The sequence below is a fragment of the Tauraco erythrolophus genome, chromosome Z, assembly GCF_009769465.1.
Source record: "Tauraco erythrolophus isolate bTauEry1 chromosome Z, bTauEry1.pri, whole genome shotgun sequence".
NCBI classification, from domain to species: domain Eukaryota; kingdom Metazoa; phylum Chordata; class Aves; order Musophagiformes; family Musophagidae; genus Tauraco; species Tauraco erythrolophus.
In genome coordinates, this window is record NC_141496.1 from 14,326,101 (window position 1) to 14,347,063 (window position 20,963).

The window sequence follows — 20,963 nt, forward strand, 5'->3', positions numbered from 1 at the left end:
ACTGAGTTATATCAAGAATTAATCTACTGCAGACAAAAGGGTAAACTGGTATCAGATGAAATTCCAAGAAACTGAGTTATATCAAGAATTAATCAAGATGAGGAGCAGCTTAGCATCTCCATCCGCAAAACATGTCAGCATTTGCCAGAAAGAAACCACCCGCTGCTATTAAGAAATCAGTTTGAAAATATCATCCTCTTTCACAACAAATTTGGGTTTATTTTGAAGTCACTGAAAGTTAACTGGCTAACATAGAGTAGTATTCAGATTTTCCCTTGTGTAATTGCTTAGAACAAGCCAAAGACAAAAAAACAAAATATAAACAAAAATTCTGGGGAGAAAATTGTAAAAAGCAGCAAAGTATTACACGAACACCACTTTAACATCTGTGCTGGAATCAGTGGCTATAGCAGACCAACTCTAGCTTTTTCAGCTTGAGTTTTTTGAGGGAAGGCTAAGAAATCCTTGCAAGGGAATAAAAAAGTAGGTCTTCATATTTCTAATTCCAGAGTTAAAAAAAAAAAAAAAAGACAATATCAAGCCTAACAATCTTTACAGCTTTCATTCGGTTTTATAAAAAATATAGTATTTTAGATATCCATAAATATAATACAGATGCCAAAAGATACATCTACAGTTCTGCTTCACTAATATCCTCATCAGGGCAACAATAGTATTCCACAAAACAGATCTGTCCATCTTCATTCCTGATCATATACTGCAGCGAAAGAAATCCTTGAGCATCTGTTCGAATGGACACTTTACAAGATAAAGCCAGTGCTTTTGTAGATGGTTTAAGCAAAGAAATCTTGTACCTGCAGAGGAACATAAAAAGTCATCTGATAAAAACACACTGTGCAGAGGGAAGCTGAAACGTTATTCCCAATTAAAGCCACAGAATAACTGAAGAACAATTAGCAATGTGCTAATTTCATCTTTTCCTGATAAGAAGATTGTACAGACATTGTTATCACTTAGCTTTTGATCATAGATACAGACTTGTATCAGATGGAAAGTCTTTTTTCCCCCCCATACTAAGGAAATAAATGTTACAGTAATGCAAAAATATTTTTTTAAACTTTCCAGCAAGCATGTATGACCTGCCCCAGACAACACTGATCACAGACTTCCTGACCTGTTTGTCTGGGTCTGGTTACAGTGGAATGCTTCCATCAGATCAGAGTCCCTGGGGTAGTCCAGATGTGCACTTCCTGCATTTCCAAAAGTGGATAATCTGGAAGACAAAAGGCACCATCTCAAAACACCTGACCACAGCTCTCTAAAAACTCGTCAGAATCAGGCATCTTGCATATCTCAACGGCTGTTTCACAAAACACTATTGTTTGTTTTATTTAATTAAAAATGCTGAACCACCCACATCGGCGTCACATTTACCAGGTTGTCAATATATTCATTACCATGTTAATTAGATCATATATCATGATTTGCTATACTCATTACAATTCTACTTGAAATAAAGCAGTATTCTACCACAGCTCCCTCCTCTCCATCCTGAAAACTTCCAGTCCTTACCAATGAAGGCCAAGCACGAACGTTTGAGTTGAAAGCATGGTTTCCCGTACCTGAAGTAGGGTTTATCTGGAGACATGGTGATCTGCAGAACCTCACTGGTCATATCCAGTTCGGCAAACGCTTCTCGTAGCCCCTCCGACTGCAGGATGATTTTATTAACAACCTTTGTACTGCAGAAATCGAAGTCTAGCAACTCATCAGGTTCTTGAGTGTTAATTTTGCACACTGTCACTACTCCTCCTTCTTCCAAGAACAGCATCAAGGGATAACCATAGCCACGGTAACACATCCTAAGGGCCGTTGATGTTCCTGAAAAAGAGAATGAAACGTACATCCTTCAGAGAGTTAGCTAGCACATCTGATCACTTTAGAAAATTCACATTTTACTGGCGAATGGGGCACAGATCAATTTGATGCAGCATGCTCGGTACAGCCTCCGATACACTTATGTAGCATGTTTAGTGCAGCCTCCTACACACCCTTCGAAGTGCTAATGGTTCTGCAGCAAAATGAAATTATTTATTTGTAGTAGACACCAGTTCAAATCCAACTCGTGTCAGGTACCAAACGGGTAATGCTAGCTCCAACAATGAAGCTGGACATGCTACAAATAGTTTAGTGGAACTGGAAAATCTTCCACGGTCCTGAGGCTCTCTCCAGGTCACGTTGTCCTTCTTTACTACTCGTTACTTACGCAGCCCAAACTGAAGTTAATGCAGCTCAGCTTGCATTACAGTCACAGCCCCTTTTTGCTAGGAAATCACAACCTGAATGTTTGGTTTCCCAAAATCAGGGTGCTGCTTAGTACAGTTGATTTAGGTCTTTAGATCAGAGTCACAACAGAAACAGCAGAGGAATGCGGAGTTCAACACACAGCTGTAATGGCAGAACTGCCAAAAAAAACTTCCAAGGTATCACTCTACTCCACGTGAGTACACAGTGCCTCCTGTAGCACCCATACAGTCATGCTAGCTTGTAGTTATTTTCGCTTGTGAAAATATTTTTTGAACAACTATCAAGTAAAATTAAAAAAAAAAAAAAGGAAATAAAATTTGCCAGGACTTGGGTTTTTTTTATTTAAACAAATGGATTCATGTAATTCAATATTTGTACACATAATTGTAAAGGCAGCTTCCCAAGCACCTCTGTCACTGAGAAGACTGCAAACAGGATCAATAATACAGTCTACTTGATTTTTATAATTCACTCACTTGATAAGCAAGATCTGAAGTGCGCCTAAAGCACCTCAAGTGCTACCCAATCCAGATCTCTGGTGAGATCTTAGGTAAGGATCATTCCTCAGCACCTTATGTGCAAGCTGGAGACAATACTCACAACACAGATGCAGGCGTAGCCTGACGAAGGGAAGGAAGAGAAGGTGTCACATAACAGCTATTGCACTGGGAGCAGGAGCACAGTGAACTGATGGTGCTACCTGAACCGCTGCAGGCTTCTTCAAGCTCAGTAAACCTGCACCAGAACACTTCCTAAACCACACATACACTTGTTAATGTTTCTGGATATTCCAGGGTTGCACAAGCCACAGAAATATTGGAAAAGAGTTCACATTTATTACTGAGTTGATATAAAACCTTTGTTAGCAAGACAAATTCCAAGCTAAGCCTGCACTGCCTCTCAGTGTGCTGATTTCTGCTGCCACTCATAGTAATCAGTCAGCCCAAGGCCCTTGTAAGCCCCTGTGGCCTTAACATGTATTGACAGCTTTTTTGCTTTTTCAGCTCAAAGTGACAGCTCTGCTAAGAGCCTGCCCCAGCTTGCCCAAGCAGTAGTCCTTTAGCCTGATGCTGAGGGTACGTGCAGCCCATCTAAAAGCACGTGACAGTGTGAAGCACCATCCCTAATAGAGGGATCCTTGGTGACCTCTACATCCACACTGACTACCCTGAATGGGCTGCAGAGGAACTATTCTGCCAGCTGTGCGCAGGTTTTTTCCTTAAGGGAAAGGCACTTGAGAATAAATCAGTGTTTGTGTGATGTGGATGATCAGGGCCCTGGACTGAAAACAGATCAACAGGAAAAGCAGTCACGGCATGTGTCAGTTCTAGGGTACAGCACTGGCCTGAGAGAACTCCAGCCTAAACATCACACAAACTTGCCAGAAGTGCCTGAACAAGTTACTTGACATGTTTTCTTAAGATTACAGAAACTATTTGAGATCTTCAGCCCCAAACCAGAACAAGGGTAAGAGCTGGGGCTGTTCACTGTTACCCCAGTAACTGAGTGTCGCACAGACATATACCTTTATTCCACCTTCCAGGCTGAATCAGCCTCTTCTAGCCTCTCCTGCTGCAGTGGTCCCTGACACACTAGCTATGCTCACATCCATCAGCTCCTTTCGTCTCTCCATTGACCGCTACCACAGCACACACTTTTATTAGCTTAAGTAAAGAAGATGGATCCTGCTTAACAGTGACAGCTGCCATGCTCAGGATTTAAGGCGAGGAAGTCAGAAGTTTTCCCAAAACTGGAAGTCTCCCTACAGCTGGGTACAGGTTTCACTATGTGATTACACATGATAGACGCACACTGTCAGGGAAAATACACACCATACCTGGCAAAGAACTGGTACCAAAAATGGTCAAGCAGTCGAGAAGAACCGACAAATTGATCCGGAACATCACCGATTCCTCCTGAACAGCAAATTCTTGAAAAATTTCTGCCTGTAACAGAAAGGAAAGAGGTGAAGAGAGGGGAGTTCTTGCAACTATTCTAGAGTTTACACTTATTTCCTTAAATTCAGGACTTTCAGAGATCAGTGCAACACAAAGTGATTTCTACATGTAACAGAACAAGAGTTAAAGAAAAATGGGTCTCCACCATCAAAACTAGTGAAAAAAAAACAAGTCACAGTTGAAACAAAGCAGCATGGGATAAGCATGAAAACCTAAACACTTGTCTTTTACAGTAAAAACAATTTACAAATATTAAAGCCTAAGGCTGCCTACTTTCAGAGCTGGAAACATTAAGGGAACTATACAACGTAAGTGTCACCCTTCTCTAGAAACAATACTTATTTACTTTTCTTCACTCAGGGCATGAACAAACATGACAAATGATAAAAATATGTAAGAATAGAACAGAATAGTGAGTTTACAACATTGAAACGTGCTGAAACACACCTCTGACTAGCCTGATGGGGGTAAACTACTCCAGGCTACCCTCACTACGCACTACATGCTTTGTGGTAACTGCAGGAACAGGATATCTCAGAAATAAAGCAGGGTGATGAGTGGTTTAGGAAAAGCAGTTACATATTTTTATTGGCAGCCAAGAGGGCAAACTGCACATTGGGATGCATGAAACACAGCATAATCAGCTGCTTAAAAAAGGGGATTATCCCACTGTGTTCACCGTTGGTGTGGCCTCACCTGGAGCACGGTGTGCAGTTCTGGGCCCCACAATTTAAGAAGGATGTGAAGGGACCTGAATACATCCTGAGGAGGGCAACAAAGCTGGTGAAAGGGCTGGAAGGCATGCCCTATGAGGAGCAGCTGAGGACTCTGGGCTTGTCTAGTTTGGAGAAAAGGAGGCTGAGAGGCCACCTCATGGCTCTCCACAGCTTCCCAAGGAGGGGATGTGGAGGGGGAGGTGCTGAGCTCTTCTCCCTGGTATCCAGTGACAGGATGCAAGAGAAGGGTTCAAAGCTGTGCCAGGGGAGGTTTAGACTGGACGTTAGGAAGCATTTCTTTACCAAGAGGGTGGGCAAACCCTGGAACAGGCTTCCTAGAGAGGTGGTCGATGCCCCAAGCCTGTCTATTTAAGGGATATTTGGACAATGCCCTTAATAACTTCCTTTAACTTCTGAAGTGGTCAGGCAGTTGCACTAGACACAGGTTTTTGCAACTGGAACTGTTCTATGCAACAACTATGCAACAGAAAGACGCGGCTGTCCAGGTCTCAGGCTGTAGGGAGTGCCTGAGCCTCTCCATGGTAAGTGGTAAGAACAGTTGTGTGAGGTGCGACCAGGTGGATGATCTGCTTATCATGGTTGCAGAGCTGCAGGAGGAAGTAGAAAGGTTGAGAATTATCAAGGAGCCTGAGAAAGAGAAAGATCAGAAGTGTCAGGCACTGCCCCACCTGAAACAAAAACATAAACAGGAAGACCCAGAAAAGGCAACCCAAAACAAAGGGCATTCTGATTCCTCATTCCACACGGGAGAAGACAGTAAGTCCAAGGTGAGCCACGAATGGAAAGAAGTCCGTGCTCGGGGTAAGGCGACCCCCCAGCTCCTTGCCTACCTCAGCTCCCCAGGTGCCCCTGCACAACAGGTATGAGGCTCTGGAGGTGGAAGGCCCATCGATGGATGGTGTAGCTGAGGGACCATCTGCACTGAAGGTGTCACCAGGGTCAGAGAGGGCTACCCGTTGTATCAAGACTGCCTCCACAGGGAAGAAAAGAAGGGTAGTAGTTACAGGCAACTCCCATCTGAAGGGGACGGAAGGTCCAATATGCCGGGCTGACCCTGCTCGGAGGGAAGTCTGCTGCCTCCCTGGAGCCCGGGTTAAAGACGTCGCTAGGAAACTTCCTAGCCTGGTACGGCCCACGGACTACTGTCCTTTACTACTCTTCCACGTGGGTGGAGACGAATCTGAAACAAGGAGTAAACGGTCGACCAAGAGGGATTTCAGGACTCTGGGACAGCTGGTAAGAGGATCTGGGGCACAGGTAATCTTTTGGTCCATCCTTCCAGTTGTGAGCAGTGACACTGGAAGAAGCAAGTGCATTCAGTCAATTAATATGTGGCTCCATGGCTGGTGTCATCACCACAATTTTGGCTTTTTCGACAATGAGATGAGCCACATGGCACCAGGCCTACTGGCACCAGATGGGACTTGACTTTCTTAGAGGGGAACGAGGGTCTTGACGCAACAGCTAGCGTGACTCGTTGACAGGGCTTCAAACTAGATTCGAAGGGGGAGGGGGGTAATATCAAGAATGATAAAAATGTGCTGGAAGTACCTGAAGAGCAGCAGAAGGGAATTCCGGCCGCTCCAGCCAGGAAGTCAGGTTCATCTGGGGCCCAACTTAAATGCCTCTATGCCAATGCGCACAGCATGGGGAATAAGCAAGAGGAGTTAGAAGTGTGTGCGCAACTGTTCGGATATGATCTTATTGGCATCACGGAGACGTGGTGGGATGAAGCCTACGACTGGAGTGTCAGAATGGAAGGGTACAGGACCTTTAGGAAGGACAGGCAGGGGAGAAGAGGAGGAGGTGTCACCCTCTATGTCAAAGACCAGCTGGAGTGCATGGAGCTGCACCCGGGGACGAATGAGGTCCCAACCGAGAGCTTATGGATTAGGCTTAAAGGGAGAGCAGGGACAGGGGACATAGTAGTGGGGGTCTGCTATAGACCACCTGACCAGGAGGACTGGGTCGATGAGGCCCTCTACAGACAGATAGGAGCTGCCTCACATTCATGAGCCCTGGTCCTCATGGGGGACTTCAACCATCCTGATATCTGTTGGAAGGACAACACAGCAGGGCATAGGCAATCTTGGAGGTTCCTGGAATGCATGGATGATAACTTCGTTCTCCAAGTGGCAGAGGAACCAACAAGGAGAGGTGCTTTGCTGGACCTTGTTCTCACCAACAAAGAAGGGCTGCTGGGGAACGTGACGCTCAAGGACAGCCTTGGCTGCAGTGATCATGAAATGGTGGAATTCAAGATTCTTCGGGAAGCAAGGAGGGTGCACAGCAAGATCACTACCCTGGATTTCAGGAGAGCAGACTTTGGCCTCTTCAAGAGAGCAGACTTTGGCCTCTTCAAGGATCTCCTCGCTAGAGTACAATGGGATGAGGCCCTGGAGGGAAGAGGGGCCCAAGAAAGCTGAATAATATTCAAGGATCACCTCCTCCAAGCTCAGGAGCGGTGCATCCCAACAAAGAGAAGTCAGGTAGGAACACCAGGAGGCCTGCATGGATGAACAAGGAGCTCCTGGACCAACTCAGACACAAAAAGAAGGCATACAGAGGGTGGAAAGAAGGACAGATAGACTGGGAAGAATACAGAGAAATTGTCCAAGCAACCAGAGATCAGGTTAGGAAAGCTAAAGCCCTGATAGAGTTAAATCTGGCCAGGGACATCAAGGGCAACAAGAAAAACTTCTACAGATACGTCAGTGATAAAAAGAGATCTAGGGAAAACATAGGCCCTCTCCGGAAGGAAACGGGGGACCTGGCTATCCAGGATATGGAGAAGGCTGAGGTTCTCAATGATTTCTTTGCCTCAGTCTTCACTGGCAAGAGCTCCTGCTGCACAGCCCAAGCCACAGAAAGCAAAGACAGAGACTGGGAGAATGAAGAACTGCCCACGGTAGAAGAAGATCAGGTTCGAGACCATATAAAGAACGTGATGGTGGACAAGTCCACGGGACCTGATGAGGTACATCCGCAGGTCCTGGGAATTCTCTGCTCAGTCTGTACTTGTGCTTGGGATTGCCCTGACCCACGTGCAGGACCTTGCACTTGGCCTTGTTGAACTTCATCAGGTTCTCACAGGCCCACCTCTCCAGCCTGTCAAGGTGCCTCTGGATGGCATCCTTTCCCTCCAGTGTGTCTACAACACCACACAGCTTGGTGTCGTCAGCAAACTCGCTGAGGGTGCACTCAATCCCACTGTCCATGTCGCCAACAAAGACGTTAAACAGCACTGGCCCCAATCCTGACTGCTGAGGAACACCAGTCACTGGTCTCTACGTGGACACTGAACTACTGACCGCAACTCTTTGAGTGCGACCATCCAGCCAATGCCTTCTCCATCAAGTGGTCTATCTGTCAAATCCATTTCTCTCCCATTTAGATGTAAAGATGTCATGCAGGATAGTGTCAAACGCTTTGCACAAGTCCAGCAAATCCTCTGTCTATGGATAACCTCTCAAGCACTCTTTCTGGACCAAGTTCAGCAGAGGCAGAATCAGAAAGGAAAGGCAGCACAGCACTGCACCAGTCTTGTGATGAAGCACACGCTCCTGCCCCGTGGCTGGAAGCTCCCACATTAACCCAGCTGACCCACAGCAGGTGAGTGTCTGTGAGTTTGTGCTCTCTTCCAGAGCTGACTTAAATTCACCTGGTTGGCTTCGGGATCAAACAAACTGAAACAGAAACAGACACTCTACGAACTGGTTCATGCATCCAGGACTGGTACGGCCAGAAGGAGCAGGGGGCTGAGGAGGTGCCGGCGCATGAACACAAGTGCAAGCTTATCACACAAGCAGGCGCGCAAGAACAAACCGGGCCCTGAGCTCGCCATTCACCGGCACGGACATCTCAAAAGCGACAGCAGCATCATGGCAGGCATTCCTTCCGCTCCGCTCCCGCAGCCCATGCCGCGACTTCCGCATCTCCCCCTCCCCGCACTCCTCTCTCCCGCGGCACTAGGGCCTTCCTACGGTCCCTAAGGGCGGCACCGGCCCCGCGGCTGCCCCGCCGGCAGCGCCCGCGGCCCCACCTGGATGAAGGCGTTGGCCTGGATGCACTTGGCGTCCTCCACCGTCACCTTGAGGCCGTTGGCCGTGGCGAAGCAGGTGGCGTGGTCCTGGAAGTGGACGGCCCTCAGGAGGCTGGAGAGGTGGCGGGCGTTGTCCAGGCAGGCGGCCAGCACGTACGGCTCGCCGCTGGCGGGCGGCTGCGTGGAGAGCGGCATTGCGGCCGCCCCGCCGCGCCCGCGGCGCTGCCGGAGAGGACCGGAAGTGCGGGCGGGCGGAAGTAAGTTCGAGCCGGGCGGAAGTGCGAGCGATCTGTGGGCCCGGCGTGCGCGGCTGAGATGGCGGCGATGAAGAGGAAGCATGGCGCTCCGGCTGCGCGCCCCAAGAAGCGAGCCAAGAGGGCTCCGCAGGCGGCCGAGCCCGCTGCCAAGCCCGGCGCGGAGGGAGCGGGCCCGCAGGAGTACAGCATCCCGCCGCCGGTCTCCCAGGTACCGCACTCCCAGGTTTTGCAGGGAAGGAGGGGCGCCTTTTGGAAATAAGTATTGTATGTGGCTTTCTTAATATTTGCGTGTTGCGTACGAGTGAAAGGCTTTACATAGGAACACACTGAAAGAGGATGGGTGGCGGTTCTTCACGTAAGAACGTGTGCTGCCGTGTTCTGAGGGGAAGTCACCGCTCACAGAGAGGGTGATTCTGTGCGGGTGGGAAGACGGTATTACTAACAAATGTGTTTTTCTGTAATTACTGCTCAGACATTGATTGTTGCTGTGTTGTAGTAGTTTTGAGACCGGAAACTTGTTTTTCCTGCATAACTTTTGTGTCTTTTTTCCTAGGGTAAATGGAAGAACAAGGAGCGAGTGCTTATTTTCTCTTCTCGTGGAATTAATTTCAGAACAAGGCACCTAATGCAAGACTTAAGAACGTTGATGCCTCACTCTAAAGCAGGTACAGTTATGCATTGTCCCTGACTTAGGTTATCAGAATAGTTTTAAACCCAAGAGCTTCTAACAACCTGCTTTTTTAAAAAATATGGTTCGGAACTGTTTTGATGAAACTTTTATCTTAAACGAACAAACACCAAACCCCTTTTGAGCCAATAAATACAGCAAATGTCATTCTGTCTTAACATTCTCTGTGAAGTAACTCCTATGGCCTCAGTCCTGAAAGTGCCCAGATGCCTGGAGGGAAGAAGGGTCCTAAAAAGCTGGTTAATATTCAAGGATCATCTTCTCCAAACTCAGGAGCAAACCCCAGCAAAGAGGAAGGTGGGCAGAAACTCCAGGAGGCCTGCATGGATGAACGATTTGCTCCTGGGCAAACTCAAACACAAAAAAGAATCCTACAGAGAGTGGAAGCAAGGACAGGCAGCCTGGGAGGAATAAAGAGAAATTGTCTGAGCAGCCAGGGATCAGGTTGGGAAAGCTAAAGCCCTGATAGAGTTAAATCTGGCCAGGGACATCAAGGACAACAAGAAAAGCCTCTGTAGGTATGCTAGTGATAAAAGGAGGAATAGGGAGAATGTGAGCCCTCTCTGGAAAGAAATGAGAGACCTGGCTACCTGGGAAATGGTGAAGGCTGAGGTACTCAATGACTTTCTTGCCTCATTCTTCACTGGAAAGAGCTCCAGTGGCACAGCCCAAGTCACAGAAGGCAAAGGCAGGGACTGGGAGAATGAAGAACCACCCACTGTAGGAGAAGATCAGGTTCGAGACCATCTAAAGAACCTGAAGGTGGACAAGTCCATGGGACCTGATGAGGTGCATCCGCGGGTCCTGAGGGAACTGGCAAATGAAGTTGCTAAGCCGCTATCCATCATATTTCAAAAGTCATGGCAGTCTTTCCAGTGACTGGAAAAGGGGAAACATAGCCCCCATCTTTAAAAAGGGGAAAAAAGAAGACCCAGGGAACTACAGGCCAGTCAGTGTCACCTCTGTGCCCAGCAAGATCATGGAGCAGATCCTCCTGGCGACTATGCTAAGGCACATAGAAAATAAGGAGGTGATTGGTGACAGTCAACATGGCTTCACTAAGGGCAAATCCTGCCTGACTAATTTGGTAGCCTTCTATGATGAGGTTAGAGCTCTGATGGATAGGGGAAGAGCAACTGACATCTTTTACCCGGACTTGTGCAAAGCATTTGATACTGTCCTTTTCTCTAAATTGGAGAGACATGGACTTGACGGATGGACAATCTGGTAGATAAGGAATTGGCTGGATGGTCGCACTCAGAGAGTTGCGGTCAGTGGCTCGATGTCCAAGTGGAGGCCAGTGACGAGTGGTGTCCGTTAGGTGTTGGTATTGCGACTGGCGCTGTTTAACATTGTCAGTGACATAGACATTGGGATTGAGTGCACCCTCAGCAAGTTTGCTCTGGGGCCCTCAATGTAAGAATGACATGGATCTGTTGGATTGGGTCCAGAGGAGGGCCACGAAGATGATGTGAGGGCTGGAGCACCTCTCATGAACACAGGCTGAGAGAGTTGGGCCTGTTCAGCCTGCAGAAGAGAAGGCTCCGGGGCGATCTTATTGCAGCATTCGAGTACTTAAAGGGTGTCTACAGGAAAGCTGGAGAGGGACTTTTGACAAAGACATGTAGTGATAGGTGTGGTGGGTTAGGCTGCTCCGGCAACTATACCCTACACAGTCCTCTCTCATCCTCCCATGCCTCAGGGATGAGGGAGAGAATCAAAGAGGAAAAAGAAAAGAGACCCGAGGGTTGAGATAAGAACAATTTACTACTACCGCTACCAATATATATATATACAGATATGTACAAGGATAAACATATGCAAACGAGTGATGTACAGTGTAATTGCTCACCACCCCTTGACCAAGGCCCATCTCGTTACGAAGCTGCAATCCCGAAACAGATAAAACCTGATACCGCGATCGCAAATGAACGGGAGGCCCCGAGACAGAGAGCGAGAGAGAGGGGAAAAAAACCACTCTGAGAGCCTGAAAGTGAGAGTCCCGGAAGGGCAAAAGCCCTTCTTTCCTGCTGACCCTCACTTTTATACTGGGCATGACACTGCATGATATGGAATACTAATTGGCCAGTTTGGCCCTCAATCTTAAGTTCAGGTACAAATCGTAAGGAGAGTCATGGACCCCTTGTCTCGGCCATGCTCCCCCCTTATCCTGTTGTGCTCCTGCACATGGGCAAGAACACAGCAAGCTGAAAAGTCCTTGAGACCTCAGTGCCAACCACAAACATCAGTGCACTATCAGCATTCTTCTCAGAGCGAGCCTCTGAGTAAAACCAAAACACGGAGCTCTTCTAGCTGCTAAAAAGAAGAGCTAATCCTGTCCCAGCTAAAACCAGGACAATAGGACAAGGGGCAATGGATTTAAACTGAAAGAGGGCAGATTTAGATTAGATATAAGGAAGAAATTCTTCACTCTGATGGTGGTGAAGCACTGGAACAGGTTCCCCAGAGGAGCTGTGGCTGCCCCATCCCTGGAAGTGTTCAAGGCCAGGTTGGATGAGGCTTTCAGCAACCTCATCTAGTGGAGGGTGTCCCTGCCTGTGGCAGGGCGGTTGGAACTAGATGATCTTTAAGGTCCCTTCCAGTCCAAACCATTCTGTGATGATTCAGTGATACTTTTGTTGCTGTATTTGTTTATTGTATAACGTTGCTGAAAAGAATTGATAGTTGTTATACTGAGTAAATTTTTTGCAAAGGACTGACTGTTACAAAAACCTCATGTGTTGAATTGTTTTTCCAGCCTTCTAAATATTGTTCTTCTCTTCCAGATACTAAAATGGACCGTAAAGATCAGTTGTTCGTTATTAATGAGGTAATCCAGGACTTAAGTAGTGCTTCTTTTTAATTTTCTCTGGGAATTCAGTGTACAAGAGAGACGGGCAACCAGGTTCAAAGGATCTCATACGGGTTATAGGAGTTGTTTAACTTCATAGATGAAAATTACTGATATGTGAGAAGTGCTCATGTTGAAACAGGAAGTTGACTTTTGACTAATAAAACCAAAACGAAACCTTTAATTAAACATAGGCTTTTGTCATGAAGAAATAAAATGGAATGTTCCTTCCCCTATAGGTGAAAGGTGTATTACAGTTTATACTTAAAGCAGGGAACAAATACACAGCCAGGCCCCACAGTGTAGTAGAACATTGGTAATTCTGAAACTAGAACCTAATGTCACAGCTCCTGCTGTAATGTTTATATCCTGGAGAGCTTATCAGATTGCCTGTAGCTTTAGTGAAGTTATTACTCGTGGTAATAAATACGTGAGATTTTTCTACAAATGCTTCAACTTAAGTTTAGGGATTAGTAGGTGTAATTTATTAAGATGAGACATTTGCTTTTGAAGGGGGGAAGATACTAGATTAATGTGGAAAGTGTTTGAAAATGTCTTCAGAATTTTGCAAACAGCTAATTTGGCTTGTCTTGTGTAGGTGTGTGAAATGAAAAACTGCAGTAAGTGCATATTTTTTGAAGCCAAAAAGAAACAGGATCTCTATATGTGGTAAGGAAATGTCGTGTTTTCTTACATTTCCGTATATAGCTGGAGATGCTTCTGTTCTGTCTGTTTTCTTACTGCAATAGTGAAGATTGGAATAGTGTTGCTTAGTTAAATCTGTACTAACCTTGCACTTCTGTGGGTAGTACAAGTGCATGACCAGCTTTTACAGACTGTTTACAGAAGGATTTTACAAAACTGTTCAGAAAGCAGTGGGTGTAACTATGTTAAAGGAACTCAATAGTGCTATAAGAGCGACTGAAATTCGTTCAATACAGAAATAATTGGTTGGAGTGTACTACAGAAATCCAGCATTCCTTCTGGCTGCTGTTAATGTTTTTATTTTCTCTCTTCCCTCCTACCTGTCCTCTGCAGGCTTTCAAATACACCACAGGGACCATCAGCTAAGTTCTTAGTGCAGAACGGTAAGTTAGATGACATTATCGTGTTGGGACTCTTGCTTTCTTGTCTGTATGTTTTTCTGTAAGTACTAAAATGATCTTTTGAAAAACAAATCACTGTAGTTCACACACTGGCTGAATTGAAGATGACGGGAAACTGCCTAAGGGGCTCACGGCCGCTTTTGTCTTTTGATCCAGTAAGTATAGTTTTTATTTCATTGAGTATCCTTTTGTTTTCTTTGCATGACTATTGCGTTTAGCTTTGTATATAAAATTACATTTTTTCTTTGTAGACATTTGACAAGGAGCCACACTATGCCCTACTAAAAGAATTGTTTATTCAGGTCAGTCTGTAGTTCTGCTGTCCAGTGCTTCTTCCTCATTGGAAATGTTTTTTTGGGAACATATTTGAAGATCTCAAGCTATTTTTTAAGCAGTAGTTTTGCACTTCAGGACTTGTAAAAAATTTTCAAAGGATTAGGGTCATATACTTAAAATCACTGGGACACTTGTTCTTCAGTTTTGAGTTTTGAAATGTAACCTGGGATTGGGATCTTAGTAAATTAAAATGAATTAAAAATGAGCCATTTATGTTTGGACTGTTAAATTACAGCCATTTAGAAGAACTGCCTTTCATTACAGATATTTAGTACACCACAGTATCACCCCAAAAGCCAGCCTTTTGTGGATCATGTTTTCACCTTCACCATTACGGACGAGAGGATCTGGTTTCGGAACTACCAGGTTAGTCGTCTCTCTTAGTTCTTCAGGAGGTGCTCAGTGGAGTAATTTCCTATCAAATCCATTAATTACAGTAAAAGGAGAAGAATCGTTATCAGGATATGCCAACGCCTAGTGCTTGCACAAAGTAATTTCGTTGTCCTAAAATGACTTATGTTCTCCTATGTCTCTGGAGAGAGCTGGTTTAAATTCTGTGTACTTCAACTTGTGTTCTGTTAGTTGTGATTCTGTGATGGTTGTTTCAGCAATGGGAAGTACTAGCCAAAGCCTAAGCTTTGCTTGCCTTTTAACCTTACTTGCTGCTTGACCCAAAGTGTGCTGGAGCTTACTTTCTAAAGGAGGAATTCACAGATACCTAGTGCTCTCTAAGTGCTCACTTGAACCTAAAAGAACTGATTTATATACAGAATTGTGTTATACAAGTCTAGCTTATCAGCTTCAGTGGCATGATGTCTTGGTTTTAAATTCAGGTGTGTATCACCGTATGCAAGGTGCCTGCAAGGTCATATACTTTGATTCGATCCATGAAAAATGAAGAGTGTCATTTTTCTTGCAGATCATAGAAGAAGATGCGTCTCTAGTAGAAATTGGGCCTCGTTTTGTCCTGAACCTCATAAAAATCTTCCAAGGTAGCTTTGGAGGACCAACTCTGTATGAAAACCCCCATTACCAGTCCCCAAATATGGTAAGCAGCTTTGTCTTTGTCTTCTCTTTCATTTAGGAACTAATTTGAGAATCGATCTTGCAGTCCATCTGTGCAGGAGAATCATGTATGCCTTTCCCTGGGACCCTTAGTAGAGAAGAGTGCCTTAACCAATAACAATTTGAGAACAGATTAATTTTGTAAAAGTGGAATTAATGCAAATTCATGTCACTGAAAAGACGGTGTTACACTGAGGGTTTTGACAGTTAAGCAGAGAAATAGCCACCTGTTTCTCTAATACTTGATTTCTTCCGTCTTGCTTATTTGAAACCTGATGTCATTTAAATTCTTGTTTTTGTAGCATCGACGGCTGATTAGATTGTCAGTGGCAGCTAAGTTGAGAGAGAAACAGCAAGTGAAGGAAGTACAAAATATTAAGAAAAAAGGGAGTAAGGTGCTTATTGAAGAAGATCCCACTGAAGTGGTCTTTGAAACTCCAGCTGAAGAAAAGCCAGTGGAAATACAATATGTGAAACCAGAGTCAAAGCCAATTGTTAAAGATAAAAAGAAGCCACGCAAAATTCAGAGAAAGAAGCAAAAAAGGCTTTTCAGAACTGAAGCATCAGCATGAATGTTACCAGTGGTGAAACTAGCTGTATTGACACAATATTGTAAATACTTGTTTTTACAGGCAAAATTTACTAGACTTCAGTTTTAAATAAAATATCAATTTCTTTATTGGGATTGAGTTCGCACTCTTTTATTGTTGCCCTCTCTTTGAGGGGATTCTGGGTTTTGAAAATCAACATGGCAATAAGGAAGGGGGAATAAGACCCTCCAAATATTTCTGCTTTTGAGAACTGATCTCTTACACTTGAATACCTCTGTGAGACAACTCACTGTAACATGTACAAGGACTGAAAATAACTGGGTAGTCATAGATGCTCTTCGTGAACTGGAATTCAAAAGTCACCTTTCCTAGTCTGACAGCAGTGAAAAATCCTTTTAAAAGATTTAACTTTATAGGAATTCTCTGTTGGGAGATGGTGTTAATTTTTTCACCACATAACCTCTCAGGAATGTGAAGGGCTATCATCTCCTAATTGCTTTTTTTATTAATAGTAAAAAAGCTGCTGCTTTTGCCTGTGGTAGCTCCTGTACCTGATCGGGTTCTTAGGACCTGAAATGCAGCTGTGGGGAAGAAACAGGCTAATTTATGCTTCTAGCCCTTCATACCAATCCATTTCAAGTTCCCTAAAGCAGGAGGTACATGCTGCCCATGACTGCCTTTTAAAACCACACACCTACAGTAGCCTGAAATGGAATTGCCCATGATTCTCTGTTACAGCAGCGGTGCTTAAAAGCAATGATTAACAGAATTCCAGGCTTTTACACAGTTACACAGGAAAGCAATTTTTTTTTTTTTTTAAATGCTGTCCTCTTGGTTCAATTTTACGTGTCGTTTAGGTCTTTGTTTTTCAAAGTAGAGCAAGTCCATACAGATTTATCCATATAAAATTGGCAAATAAGCTTCCAATATTGCTTAAAAGTCATTACAACCAAAAGCTTTGATTTTGGTCATGGATAATGTCTGTATTTTAAATGCAGCAGAGTTCATTGCACACTGATGAGCAGGAGAAAGTCCAGAGTTTGGTTACTTGTAGTTCTTGCCCATAGTCTGACATTGCCTCAGAGCTGCAGCATGAGATCAGCTTTAATTTGGGGCTGTATTTTTGTGAAGCTTTTAGGAAATTACCATCTGAGTCTGCCCTCTTGCCAGATACAGTTAAATGAGTCACTGTGTTCCTGAGGTATTAGCTGGGGAAAGGAGCATACAACTGTTACCTCGCAGAAAGTCTAATGGCATCAGCCACGAACCAGACTACAAAATTTCAGCCATAATTGGATGAGAATTTCTCTACAGTGCTCAGTGAAAGTCATTCCAAGAAACTTTTCTTGACTGATGTTAGCAAATAGTTACAGATCTCTCTGGGGCTATTTCTTCATTACCTTTCTTTAAACTGCTTTCCACTTCCAGACCTCATGACCTGGTTCTTCCACTGACTAGTGCTGTCTCCCTGTCTGCTTCCCAGTGTTGAAGGTCTTGCTCATGCCCTGTTTCTATTTGGTTCCTCTGTTGGCTTCAGCCTCTGCCATCTTGGTACTGTACTGCTGTTACATGAGGACGCTGACCTGTTGTTTTCCCAAATCTGGCGTTTGTTCGCCCGGTGTGCAATAAGCCAATCCACACGCTGAGCCAAAGTACTGCTTCATTACAAAGTTTGAATGCCTGTCCCAAGACAGCATGTACCTAAAATTCAGTAAACACATGATTCATATTAGCATATTCACATATTCATTGTTATTCTCTTAAACAAGTGGTTCATTTTCTCTCGCTTTACATGTAAATTACTTTGTGCATGCTCAGTCCTTTTCCTCCACTCCTTTCTTTTGGGTCTGGGGTATGTTTAGGGTAGGTGGTTCATGAATCCATGGTCGCAATCTCCCTCCGTGGGAGTTACCTTTCCCCCAGTTATCACCGTTTCTTACTTACTTAATATTTGTGGTATTCTTCCAATCTCATTAACATTTTCTCATAACAAGATGTTTTCCTTATCAGTCTTTGAAGTCCTTGCTTTGGCTCCTTCTTTCATGATTAACAGCCAAATGTTTTGGACTTACAAGGACGCCTGTCCTCCTCTCGACGTATTTTTCTAAGGCTTCTTCATTCTCTCTCATTATCTATAAAGAAACAATACTTTTGCATTCAGCAAATCTTCACTTAATCCTTTAACTCTTTCATGGCTAGACAACACTTTTAAGTGCTAAATTGTATCCCACATCGTAGGGCAACGAAAATTCAGTGTGACCACCGTAATGCAGTGGCCTGCGTGCCATCTGATTGGAAAGACTGGTGAATACAGGCATCTACTCAGTTCATGTAGCCTAATACATAGAATCACAGAATATCTCAACTTGGAAGGGACATCATGAGTCCAACTCCCTGCTCCTCGCAGGACCACCTAACACTAAATCACAGGACTGAGAGCACAGTCCAGATGCTCCTTGAGCTCTGACAGGTTTGGTGCCATGACCACTTCCCTGAGCAGCCTGTTTCAGGGACCAACCACCCAGTGAAGAACCTTTTCCTCATGTCCAACCTGAACTTTCCCTGAAGCAGCTTCATTCCATTTCCTCATGTAGGAGAAGACCAGGTTCGAGACCATCTAAAGAACCTGAAGGTGGACAACTCCATGGGATCAGATGAGATGCATCCGCGGGTCCTGAGGGAACTGGCAAATGAAGTTACTAAGCCACTATCCATCATATTTCAGAAGTCATTGGCAATCTGGTGAAGTTCCCAATGACTGGAAAAAGGGAAACATAGCCCCCATCTTTAAAAAGGGGAAAAAAGAAGACCCAGGGAACTACAGGCCACTCAGTTTTACCTCTGTGCCTGGCAAGATCATGGAGCAGATCCTCCTGGCAACTATGCTAAGGCACTTAGAAAACAAGAAGGTGATTTGTGACAGCCAACATGGCTTCACTAAGGGCAAATCCTGCCTGACTAATTTGGTGGCCTTCTATGATGAGGTTAGAGCTCTGATGGATAGGGGAAGAGCAACTGACATTGTCTACCTATCTCTAAACTGGAAAGATGTGGTTTTGATGGATGGACCACTCGGTGGATAAGGAATTGGCTGGATGGTCGCACTCAAAGAGTTGTGGTCAACGGTTCAATGTCCACGTGGAGGCCAGTGACGAGTGGTGTTCCTCAAGGGTTGGTACTGGGACCAGTGTTATTTAACATCTTTGTTGGAGACACGGACAGTGGGATCGAGTGCACCCTCAGCAAGTTTGCAGATGACACCAAGTTGTGTGGTGTTGCGGACATGCTGGAGGGAAGGGATGCCATTCAGAGGGACCTTGACAGGCTGGAGAGGTGGGCCTGTGAGAACCTCATGAAGTTCAACAAGGCCAAGTGCAAGGTCCTGCACGTGGGTCGGGGCAATCCCAAACACAAGTACAGGCTGGGCGGAGAATGGATTGAGAGCAGCCCTGAGGAGAAGGACTTGGGAGTGCCGGTGGATGAGAAGCTTAACATGAGCCGGCAATGTGCACTTGCAGCCCAGAAAGCCAACCGTATCCTGGGCTGTATCAAAAGGAGCGTGGCCAGCAGGTCGAGGGAAGTGATTCTGTCCCTCTACTCTGCTCTTGTGAGACCCCACCTGGAATACTGTGTTCAGCTCTGGAGTCCCCAATACAAGAAGGACATAGAGCTGCTGGAACGAGTCCAGAGGAGGGCCACGAAGATGGTCAGAGGGCTGGAGCACCTCTGCTACGAAGACAGGCTGAGAGAGTTGGGGCTGTTCAGCCTGGAGACGAGAAGGCTCCGGGATGATCTTATAGCAGCTTTCCAGTACCTAAAGGGGGCCTACAGGAAAGCTGGAGAGGGACTTTTTACAAGAGTGTGTAGTGATAGCACAAGAGGCAATGGATTTAAACTGAAAGAGGGCAGATTTATGTTAGATATAAGAAAGAAATTCTTTACATTGAAGGTGGTGAGGTACTGGAACAGGTTGCCCAGAGAAGTTGTGGATGCCCCATCCCTGGAAGTGTTCAAGGCCAGGTTGGATGAGGCTTTGGGCAACCTGGTGTAGTGAAGGGTTTCCCTGTCCATGGCAGGGGGGTTGGAACTAGATGATCTTTGAGGTCCCTTCCAACCCTAACCATTCTAAGATTCTATGATTCTATGTCCTGTTGCTGGTCACCAGAGAGAGGATATGAGCACCTCCCCACCCCGTGAGGCAGCTGCAGGCTGCCATGGGGGCACCCCTCAGCCTTCTCTTCTCCAAGCTGAAAAAGCCAAGTGACCTCAGCTGCTCCTCATAAGTCTTGCCCTCCAGGTGTTCCACCATCTTGGTCACCCTCCTCTGTACACACTCGGATAGTTTGATGTCCTTCTTAGATTGCGGTGCCCAAAACTGCACACAGTACTGGAGGTGGGGCCACACCAGTGCAGTGCAGAGTGGGACAGTCACCTCCCTCGACCCACTGGCCATGCTGTGGCCAATGCACCCCAAGACACAGCTGGCCCTTTTGGCTGCCAGGGCACACTGTGACTCATATTCAACTTCCCATCAACCCAGACCCCCAGATTTCATCATCTAATCCAAAACTCGGATCATGCAGTGCCAACTGATGCACATCTAATCTAGAGAAGAAGGTGGTTTGGGCCAAACCTTAGATCTCTGAAGAGCACAAGCATCAAAGGAAAAAGAGAGTTAACAGTGACAGCCGGAGTCACGGGATCCGCACGGGCTGCACCTCCGCGCTCGGGAGCGCCCACGGAAGTGCTAGCCCAAGGCGTTCGGTTACTGACACCGGCTGGCTGCGAGACCAAAATCCGGCGGCAGGGCCGGGGACAGCAGCTCCCCGCGCCTCTCCCGCAGCCGCCGGGTGGCACAGCGCGGGCGGGCGGCGGCTCCGCTCGAGCGGAGGCCGAAGGCGCGGAGAGGCAGCAGCGGCCCCGCACGACGGTGCCTCCTCCTCCTCCCCCTCGGCCGCACCGGCGGGGCCCGCCCCGCCTCCCGCCCGCCTCGCTCCTCCCGGCGGGGGGCGGTGGCGGCGGCCGCGGCCCGGGCTCCGTATGGCCCCGCCCCCGCCCGCCGCGCCGCCGGCCGGCCGCCGCTCTCCCCCACGCGGAGCCGCCA

At 46.1% G+C, this 20,963-nt stretch overlaps 2 protein-coding genes across 2 annotated transcripts; one reads left to right on the top strand and one right to left on the bottom strand.

Moving 5' to 3' along the window:
- Nucleotides 1–546: 546 nt before the first annotated feature.
- On the bottom strand, nucleotides 547–9,200 carry RAD1 (RAD1 checkpoint DNA exonuclease). Its single transcript, XM_086629257.1, has 5 exons — nucleotides 9,006–9,200; nucleotides 4,106–4,214; nucleotides 1,584–1,842; nucleotides 1,136–1,234; nucleotides 547–815 (listed from the first exon to the last, which is right to left on the bottom strand). The coding sequence occupies exons 1-5, from the start codon at nucleotides 9,198–9,200 to the stop codon at nucleotides 632–634; spliced, it is 846 nt and encodes a 281-aa protein (XP_086485383.1). The 3' UTR covers nucleotides 547–631.
- Nucleotides 9,201–9,320: 120 nt separating this feature from the next.
- On the top strand, nucleotides 9,321–15,987 carry BRIX1 (biogenesis of ribosomes BRX1). Its single transcript, XM_086629187.1, has 10 exons — nucleotides 9,321–9,470; nucleotides 9,816–9,927; nucleotides 12,737–12,780; nucleotides 13,400–13,470; nucleotides 13,840–13,889; nucleotides 13,989–14,062; nucleotides 14,159–14,209; nucleotides 14,508–14,609; nucleotides 15,163–15,291; nucleotides 15,611–15,987. Exons 1-10 carry the CDS (start codon nucleotides 9,321–9,323, stop codon nucleotides 15,878–15,880), a joined length of 1,053 nt encoding a protein of 350 aa, XP_086485313.1. The 3' UTR covers nucleotides 15,881–15,987.
- Nucleotides 15,988–20,963: the final 4,976 nt, after the last annotated feature.

Bases quoted from the DNA above. Each gene is read 5' to 3' on its own strand.
- RAD1 (XM_086629257.1), bottom strand. From the start codon at position 9,200: ATGCCGCTCTCCACGCAGCCGCCCGCCAGCGGCGAGCCGTACGTGCTG. The intron at 1,235-1,583 runs GTACGGGAAACC...TTTGTCTTCCAG, and splicing joins CCAGATAAACCCTACTTCAG to ATTATCCACTTTTGGAAATG. The intron at 816-1,135 runs GTCAGGAAGTCT...GTTCCTCTGCAG, and splicing joins AACCAGACCCAGACAAACAG to GTACAAGATTTCTTTGCTTA.
- BRIX1 (XM_086629187.1), top strand. From the start codon at position 9,321: ATGGCGGCGATGAAGAGGAAGCATGGCGCTCCGGCTGCGCGCCCCAAG. The intron at 14,063-14,158 runs GTAAGTATAGTT...TTTTCTTTGTAG, and splicing joins CGCTTTTGTCTTTTGATCCA to ACATTTGACAAGGAGCCACA. The intron at 14,210-14,507 runs GTCAGTCTGTAG...CTTTCATTACAG, and splicing joins TAAAAGAATTGTTTATTCAG to ATATTTAGTACACCACAGTA.